Source organism: Thermobia domestica, chromosome 11 (assembly GCF_964235325.1).
Source record: "Thermobia domestica chromosome 11, izTheDome1.hap1.1, whole genome shotgun sequence".
NCBI lineage: Eukaryota > Metazoa > Arthropoda > Insecta > Zygentoma > Lepismatidae > Thermobia > Thermobia domestica.
The window spans coordinates 59,403,844-59,413,869 of NC_137464.1; the positions used below are offsets into that span (position 1 = coordinate 59,403,844).

A 10,026-nucleotide genomic window follows, 5' to 3' on the forward strand; every position below is an offset into this window, starting at 1 on the left:
AAAAAGAGTAATGGCGACGCGTGGGGCATGTTGTCACTGTGACAATGTGCCCCACTGTGTGTTCTGTATAATACAGACGATAGGGTTATCTCTGTTTCTCAGACAGTGAGAATATACAAAAGAAAGACAGAGAGGAAAGCACCACCAATGGAAGATCTACCGGTTGCAGCAAGAGCTATGAAAAGAAATAATAACCCCATATCAATACGTAGGCCTAAAGCTGCTAAAGAATTTCATGTCCACTACAGAACATTGGCAAGATTTTGTGCACGTGTTACAGATGGCGAACTACAGTTCGGCCAATGCTCATTTATATTAGGTTACTCTTCGTAATACTAGGAAGAATTACTAGTATCATACCAAAACAAGCTTCGCACATATAATTTGGACTCACTACAAAAGAGGTTCGCGATTTGGCTTACAACTATGCAAAAGCGCTAAGATTGAAATGCCTAGAGTCGTGGAATGAAAAGGCCATTGCTGGCCCAGACTGGTATCCGGTATTTCTGAAAAGACATGGTGATCTTGCTATAAGAATTCCCCAAGCAAATAGTTTTGCACCTACAAACAATGTCAACGAAAGTCCAAAGAAGATGACGATTCTTCCTCAGAGGACGACGATACATTTGTTTAGTTTATGGCGATCCATACAGTGCGAATACATGTAGCGAGAAGTGGATTCAGTGCATTCGATGTACGGAATCGGCCTACGAAAACTGAGGGAAGCAGAACTTGTTTTACGTGTATATTAACTGTGACTCTGACGATGACCTCCAGGTATGGTGCTTTATAGAAGCAAAAGGATAAACATTTTCAAACTAGTTTGCGGTGCGTATTGATAGAACGCAACTAAACTTAGTAATAATATTTACTCACAGTAGTCCTATCAGAGAAATTCTTTGCAGTTCATAAACTACAATCAGAAACAACTTAAATGCAATTGGCTAATTTTGTGTTGGCCTATTGGAGATGTAGGCTATGACTTGATAATTTCGTCATTTTGTTATGACCTTTTAGTTTGTAGTTTTGATTCCTTAGCTATGAGTTAGTTCTGTTTTCATGGCAGTTTTGGTTTTCCTACAAAGCTTGATATAACAATAAATCTTTTAGGTTGAGAAAATGTAAGCTACAGGTCCTCCTACTTTCTTTCCTATTTAACTAATATAGTTTCCCCTTTCATTTAATTATGTTTTGATTCTCTTTCAGACGCTAAGTATTTAATGCTGGTAACATTTACAGTCTTTTTGCATTAGTAATAGTTGCATTAATAATATCTACCAATTTCTGGAAAGTGCCACAAGAATAACATGTGACAATTTGCCCCATATATTGTGACAACTTACCCCGCATATGGGGTACATTGTCACAACTGTATTGGTCATAAAACATAGTACATAAGTCCAGTTCAGAGCGAGTTACATTGGATAGAGAAATATATGCTGTGCACAAGATAACAAAGTATGTGTATACTAAAAATTATAATTTTCGGCCTTACACGAGCATCACAAGAAAATAAAACGTGAAAATTGTGACAATGTGCCCCGGTCTCCCCTATGAGGGATAACGTCCCTCGGTATAGCCGAGTCGGCGAGCACACTATTTACGGAAAGTATTTTCTAAAATATGAAACTGCATTGTTTTCAAATAGGCTATAAGCATAATCAATACATTAATTTGTTATATAATTATCTCAAGCTAAGGTAAGGTTTTTTCATTTATTCAGTGCATTCAGAACTTTATAAAGGTCTTATGTAGAATGTTGTTGTATATCTTAACGTGAAAGCATTTAATTCGCCCGAGGAAAGTCCAAAATTTGATAAAAATCACTTTCAATGTGATCAACTTAGTTGTAGCAATAATATATTAACAAAAAGCTCAAAAACCCAGGTGGGTTTTAAGGTGGGTTTTTTCAGGTGGGTCCAACCCGAAAAAACCCGGTGGGTTTTTTCGGGCTGGGCCCACTTGGGCAAACCCTGCTTTAAGTGCCTTCAAAGTGATTTCGAGAAGCGTTGGAAGCTGTGTAATAGAATGACTGATAAATTTTTATCCGAATTTTTATATAATGATTGGTTGGAAGAACACATTAAGTTCTCTGATAAAGTATTTACTGGTTTCAAAACGATCTCTTGAAGCCAAGAGCATAGGCCTTTGACAAGCAAATCAGGCAGACCTAGTAAACTCTTCGAAGATCCGGAAACAAAGTCGAAGAAACAACTTGTACAACTACTCGTTACAAAGCATTCTGAGTAAGAGCTGGTGTTGGCTACTCAATGTTCATTGAGAGCTGCTGGAAAAAGAGATGCCGCGGTTGTATTAGGAGAAATCACTCAAACGACACTTAAGGGAGCAACGAAAATCAAAATGGCTTATCATTCGCGAAAATTCTCTCAAACACTTATTCTCCGGATGAAGTCGTGGCACTTATTACAGATAACAACTTAACAAAAAGACAGTGTTCACATTTGAGACTGGGGGCAAAGGCAATACATTGTGACATATATCCGTCGTATAAAGTGGTGTGGGAAGCAAAATTAAAGCGTTATCTCAGAGAAAAGAATATTATAGTAACTGACACGTCACCCGAAGATAATTTACAAGCAATAGTAAATCAGACAATTGAGCGCATCGTGATTTTACATGAAGATTATATTAAACATAGCATCAAAGATAGAGACATAATGAAATTAGTGTGTGAGTGGGGTTGCGATGGAAGCAGTTGTCATAATGTATATAAGCAGAAAGTTCAAACAGAAGATAAATTGAACTAGTGGCTCCGATATTTTTGCTATCTCCTTCGTTCCCTTACAGTTGTATTCAACATCAGATGGGGAGGTTGAGAAAGCATTTTTTTTAGCAAAATCCCAAACTATCGTCGCCTAGATTTTGTCGACCCATTAAATTATTGTACCAGAAAAGAGAACTGAACTGTCGAGAAAAGAGGTATGTTCAATGGAAACGCAAATACGTAATTTAAAGCCTACTAATGTACCAATTCAGGAGAAGGAAGTAAATGATATCCCTAAACTTGTGTTCACAATGGTGAATGGGAAGATGTGAAACTCTGTTACAGAAACTTCCTCCTCAAACGTATTCCTTGAAGGCACTTAAAGTCACTCTCACACTGCAAAGAACATCCACAGAAAGAATTTACATTACATAACTGTTCGTATCATAATTATAAAGTGCTTCGTTTGATGGTTTAGAATGCAATACCTCGTACAGGTTCTTCACGTCAGGAAGGGCGTATCCGGCTCGCTACACCTAACTTTGAAAAGACGATAAATATAAAAATCGGGCAAGAACGGGCAGTAGATCACAACTGTATTTCGAAATACATATATCAAACTACACCATGACGAAAGATCTCAATACAGACATGAACGTACATTTTTAAATCTCAATTTCAATTTCCAATAGCAGTTCTTCAATACGTGAATACTTGGACTCTCTAGAAATGCTTCTACAGAACATCAACGTAAACCAATCAATCAAAACTTTAGTCAAACAGCAAGTACATATACATACGTTTACTCATAGCTTATTTTGCGATCGTTCGTTGCCTTTTCGCATGCGCAATTAAACCGCAAACCTTACGTTCATACTACCCCAATTCAGCGCGCTATAAAACAGATAATGAACTATCAATTCTGAAGTGCTGCTGCCGCCACTATATGCTGTTATCCGTGTTTACTGATACGCAGCAAGAAACCTTATTTATTACTTAACACAACTGTGCTGTTCGAATGTAGATTAGACGTAATTGCCAAAACGACTTTTTTCCAGTCAGATTCTGATTCTGGCCCACTGTGCACTGGCAAGAGATCGAATGTGGCCAATTCCAGTCAATACGTTACTAGCACGGAAAAAAGAATATGATATGATATATTGTTCCTGTCACCACGGCATGGCGCGTCCTCAGGTTGCGGATCGAGGAGAAGGCCTCTAGATATAGAGGTTAGCTGCGAATATACTGAATAAGCAGTCGCGGACAGACGACTAGGAGTGGTCCTCCAGCTTGGGGGTTTGGGTAAGGCTAATACCCTCATCCTGTAAAAAAAGGTACTTGTTCAGAAACATTCACAAAAGCCTCGGACAAGGACTGATAACTTGGCACGACATCAGCAAAAGAAAATGGACATGAGATTTGGAACATGGAATATTAGAAGTCTTTATAGGGCAGGCGCGTTAAAATCTGTAACGAGTGAGTTAGAGAAATACAGGATGGACTTAGTAGGAGTTCAGGAAGTTAGGTGGGAAGGAAATGGATCTGAGAATTCCGGAAATTTTACGTTCTTTTACGGGGAAGGAAATAAAAATCACCAGTTAGGAACAGGGTTTTTCGTTCACAAACGAATATTACCAGCAATTAAACGGGTTGAATTTGTTACTGACAGACTTTCTTTTATTACTCTTAAGGGACGGTGGTGTGATATTATTGTTTTAAATGTACATGCTCCAACTGAAGATAAGGGTGACGATATAAAAGATAGTTTTTACGAAGAAGTGGAACGGATATTTGACCAACTCCCGCGATACCATATGAAGATTCTATTAGGGGATTTCAATGCGAAGGTAGGACGAGAGGATATTTTCAAACCGATTATAGGGAACGAAAGTTTGCATAAGGAAAGTAATGACAACGGTGTTAGACTCGTGAACTTTGCAACATCCAAAAACCTAATCGTGAAGAGTACAAAATTCCCACATCGCGACGTTCATAAATACACTTGGACATCACCAGACGGAAAAACACATAATCAAATTGATCACGTTTTAGTAGTTAGAAGAAGACAATCTAGCATAATTGACGTCCGGTCGTTTAGAGGGGCTGATTGTGACACTGATCACTACCTGGTAGTAGCGATAATACGGGAGAGATTATCGTTGAATAAAGGTAATATTCAATTTCCGAAAACGGAGAGATTTAATTTAAAGAAATTAGAAGAGAGCCAGGTAAGAGAGGAATACCAGATTGAAGTTTCGAATAGATTCTCGGTCTTAGAAGACTCGGAATGCACTAGTGTTGAGGATACGTGGATTGAAATTAGACATAGCATTAAAAGTTCAGCAATAGAAAAACTGGGACACGCGGAAATACGTAGGAACAAACCATGGTTCGACCAAGAATGCATTAAACTAGCAGAGATGAGAAAACAGGCAAAATTACGGTGGCTACAAAATCCGAATGAAATAACTACACAAAATTTTGCAGATATCAGGCGGGAAACTTCCAAAACTTTTAGAACAAAGAAACGGGATTTTTTGAAAGCTAAAATTAAGGAACTTGAAGATAATAGTAAAAATAAAAATATTCGGGACATGTATAAGGGGATCGGCGAATTTAAGAAAGGCTATCAACCTCGTGCTTATATATTAAAGAAATCTGACGGAACAGTTCTCACTGATACGGATAGCATCTTAAATAGATGGAAAGATTTCTTTGACGATTTGCTGAACACGCAGCCAAAAACTAATGTGCGTGGAGAAAAGGAGATACACACCGCAGAACCGTATATTCCAGAACCCAATCGAATAGAAGTGGAAGCCGCTATAAAGAAATTAAAGAAACACAAATCTCCGGGTGTAGATGAAATTTCGGCTGAGTTAATTTTAGCTGGAGGCGAAAAATTGTGGAACAAGATACACAAACTCATTCTCCTTATCTGGAACAAGGAAGAATTGCCACAAGAGTGGAAAGAGTCAATCATTGTTCCAATTCACAAGAAAGGCGACAAAACTGACTGTAATAATTATCGAGGCATTTCTCTTCCGTCAACATCCTATAAAATCCTTTCAAATATTCTGTTAGCAAGATTGACCCCATACGCAGATGAAATTATTGGAGATTATCAGTGCGGATTTAGACGAAATCGATCAACTATCGACCAAATATTTACCATTCGCCAAATACTCGAAAAGAAGTGGGAATACAATACCCCGGTACATCAACTATTTATTGATTTTAGAAAGGCTTACGACTCGGTTAGGAGAGAAACATTATACAACGTTCTTACAGAACTTGGAATACCGAGAAAGCTAATTAGATTAATTAAGATATGTTTAAGTGAATCCCAAAGTAAAGTCCGGGTAGGAAAATTGTTGTCCACGAGCTTCCACGTCGAAAATGGCCTGAAACAAGGAGATGCGTTGTCGCCATTATTATTTAACTTTGTGCTGGAATACGCCATAAGGAAAATCAAAGATAGCAACCAGGGCCTAGAGTTGAACGGCATTCACCAAGTTATGGCATATGCTGATGATGTAAATTTAATAGGGGAGGATAGGAGAACAGTAGAAATAAATGCAGAGATCTTATTAAACGCTTGCAGGGACATGGGTTTAGAAGTAAATGCAGAGAAAACTAAATACATGGAAGTGCGTCGGGACCGTAATACGGCAAATTGTGGAGGCGTTAAAATATTAAATAATGCTTTTGATAAAGTGGATACTTTCAAATATTTAGGATCAATATTAACAGACGAAAATCATATTCACGAAGAAATTAAATGTCGACTAAAAGCAGGGAATTCGTGTTACTACTCGGTTCAAAATCTCTTGTCGTCGCGAATTCTGTCGAGGAATTTGAAGCTTAAAATATATAAAACGATAATCAGGCCTGTTGTTCTGTATGGTTGCGAAACATGGTCGCTTACTCTGAGGGAAGAACATAGACTGAAAGTATTTGAGAACAGGATCCTGAGAAGAATATTCGGACCCAAGAGGAACGAGAATGGGGAATGGCGGAAACTTCATAACGAGGAACTACATAGTTTATACGGTTTACCCAACATTGTTAGGGTCGTCAAGTCTAGGAGGCTTAGGTGGGCAGGTCATGTAGCTAGAATGGAAGAAAGTAGAAACGCTTTCAAAGTCTTGACTGGTAGACCCATAGGAAAACGACCATTAGGAAGACCTAGGCGCAGATGGGAGGATAATATTAAGATGGATCTCGCAGAGATAGGAATACAAAGTAGAAACTGGATGCAATTAGCTAAGGATAGAAGTCAGTGGAGAGCTTTTGTGAACGCGGCACTGAACCTCCGGGTTCCATAGGCCATAGAGTTAGTTAGTTAGTTAGTTATATTGTTCAACTTTGTGTAACTATTGGGAATTAATTGTTAGAAAGCTGTTAAGACCAAATTAAAAATCATTCGTTAAAAGTGACCTTTAAATATCTTCGATGTTCGCTCTACTACTTGTAAGAGGAAACTGTTTACTCTTTCCAGTTTTGCCAAATCGAATCAAGCATGTATTGACATATTTCAGCTGTGTTCTCTACAATATATTCTAATAACTGTTAATGTACGATACCATTAGCACTAATTGAAGAAATTATGAAGGCTATAGTTATCTTACGCAGCTGGAGAATGTAATGAAACATATTCACAATCCATTTATTTACATGTTGCTGGAATAGCTTAATTCCAAACTTTAACTCTAGGTCTCTGTTAATTATAAAAGATTTAGATGCTGTAGTAATTAGTATTTTGCATTAAAGTCTCATTCAATCACCTATATAATTCGTTTTGTGCCCTTGAGCAAGACCCGATTTTGAAGAAGAAAGGCACGTTTTACAGTAAAAGTTCATACAAATGAAAGTAAAATTAACTTTTTCAAGAAAACGTAACGTGATAGATATTTTTCATTATTTTGTTTTAAATCAGCACCGAAAACTACATTAAGTTCAGCTATTAGTTCCTTTTTTTTTCTTTCTTTCTTCTTTCTTTCATCGTAGGCCTGAGTACGAGAAGGTTTTATTTTCCGTTACAAATATTCGTATTTCGAAGCAAAACTGAATTAAGAATGATACTTCAATTTATGAGTTTTTTCAATTAAGTACTTTTCTCAAATCTTAATTTATCGTATTTCTGGCAGAGTAACTTTGCACGCCATAACAATAAATTTGGGCATTTGAATAACAACAAATTAAGCATTAAATATTATATTGTGAGTCGAGTAAAATCAATGCCTGAGCAAAAAGACAAGACAAATATATATAAACTGTAAAATTCTTCTACGAAAGAAAATATAAACAAGGTATTTTCTATTGTATTTAGGCAACGGTTCATGTTTAGTGTATGTATATAATTTTACTAACTTCTGTTGCACTTTTCCAGCTGAGTTTCAACATATTCTGGGCCCTGAAGACACCAAATGATGACTCGGTATTTTGCTTCCTGCTTCCAGCAAAGATAATACGATAACACACTGCTATGAAATGGAACTCAGCAATATGACGCTGACCATTCAGCTGTATTGTTGTATACATTAACACTATGCAACTAAATATAATTTGAAGATCAAACATGACTTATCTTTCTCAAACACTGTTTTTTTTTTTCCTTTTCTTTTGAACTGAGTGGAAGTGGCGAAGGGTGACACTAAAAAGTAGAGCAGCAGAGAGAAACTGAATAACTTAAATAATTTTATTTTAAACAAATAATTCAAATACACTGAGACCTCGATAACTCGAAACTGAAGGGAATAGACAAAAATTCGCGTTATCGAGTTTTTTGGGTAATCAAGGTTTGAGTTATCAAGGTGACCGCATCAAAAATTCGAGATACTGAGGTTCCGCGTTTCTCGTTAAAAGTGACTATATAACCTCTACATATTAGCAACAATGACAGCATAGAGATATAGCTTCGAGTTATAGAAATCACATCAAGAGAAATTCGACTTACAGAGGTAAACTTCGACTTGAAGAGGTTCGCAGATACGAAAGTTCGAGTTATCGACGTTTTTAAATATGATTATGAATCTCTTAATATTTGACTTATCGAGGTTGTAATTTTGAAACATTTGACATACAGAGTTTATTTTAACATTGAGTGTTATGGAGAGTTCAAAGAAACGTGAATAAAATTCGAGTTAAGGTCAAACTGTATAAATAAATTACTGCCAAACGTGTTGTAAATTCATTGTTGTAAAATATGCTGCAGTGATGAGTTACTCGTCGATAATGGATAATATAATTATATACAATGGATGATGGAAAAACATCTAAACCGTTATTATTTAATATTATTCATAATACTCAATATTAGTATTTTTTTCTTTCTTTCGTTCAGTATCATTGTAATTTTACAGTGAACTATTGACAATACGTTTCCAAATTTTTCTTTGTATTTTTACAGAAAATTGGAATGTACCTTATAAATCATCTTATACGTGCAATAAAAAAACAATAATCAGTCTATCTGCAGAAGTACACCTAATTTATGTACCATACAACCTTGTTCTAAAAATTCTGGCTACTCTGATCTATTGCCATTAAGCCTACTCCTACACAACCTTACTAGCTTTATTTAGTAATCTGTCTGAATTTTAAGCTGCCAAATATAATTCAAAATTACTTAAATTCTTCCATTAATTGAAAGAAAGGGAGAATGTCAAGAAAACTCACAGACAGGACGTTGTCCACTACATATTTACATAAGCCTGAGATCGAACCAGAGACCTCTCATACTACAGAATATTATTTTAATTTTATTATAATTTGCTATGTGGTTTATTTTCTGTGCTTGCTTTCCTAACAAACTACAGAGCTTCAGTAATCTGCTTATTGCAAGTGATGTTGCTAACACATTTTTGTCATCTTTATAGCTATATACAGTGAAACCTCTCTAAAGCGGACAGCCGTGGGGAATCAAAAATTGTCCGCTTAGAGAGGTTTTGATATTTTCTTACGTAAATTAGTAAATAAGGTGATATGTAATTACAAACTATTGAAGGTAATTTATCAAACCGTTCTATGGCTGTGGGAATGTCGACATCTGCGGATTCTCCACAAATCCCTTTGAAAGAAATTTTGTCTAATCCGAAACTTCTCTAACCACTCGTTCGAGTCCTTGAAATCCGAAACATTCATTTCTGTTGCTACCTCCAAATTCTTAGCTTTTAGCATCGACCCTAACACAGGATTTTTTTTTTATTCCGCACTCTACAAAAACATTCACTTGCACACCAACTTTGTTCAAAGCAATGAGACACTATTTTCATTGTCATTTTCACACCACAACTTTA

The 10,026-nt window shown here is 36.4% G+C and overlaps 1 protein-coding gene across 2 annotated transcripts in view; it reads left to right on the forward strand.

Moving 5' to 3' along the window:
- LOC145663582 (ecdysteroid-regulated 16 kDa protein-like) overlaps window positions 1–9,136 on the forward strand; it is a 46,323-nt gene extending 37,187 nt beyond the window's left edge. Inside the window, exon 4 of one of the 2 annotated variants that reach the window (XM_081729697.1) lies at window positions 8,118–9,132. In XM_081729697.1, coding sequence (XP_081585823.1) covers window positions 8,118–8,204 — 87 coding nt within the window. In that variant the 3' untranslated portion in view covers window positions 8,205–9,132. Of the gene's footprint in view, window positions 1–8,117 lie in introns of both variants that reach the window. The other variant, XM_081729698.1, reaches the window with a different exon arrangement.
- The last annotated feature ends 890 nt before the right edge of the window (window positions 9,137–10,026 follow it).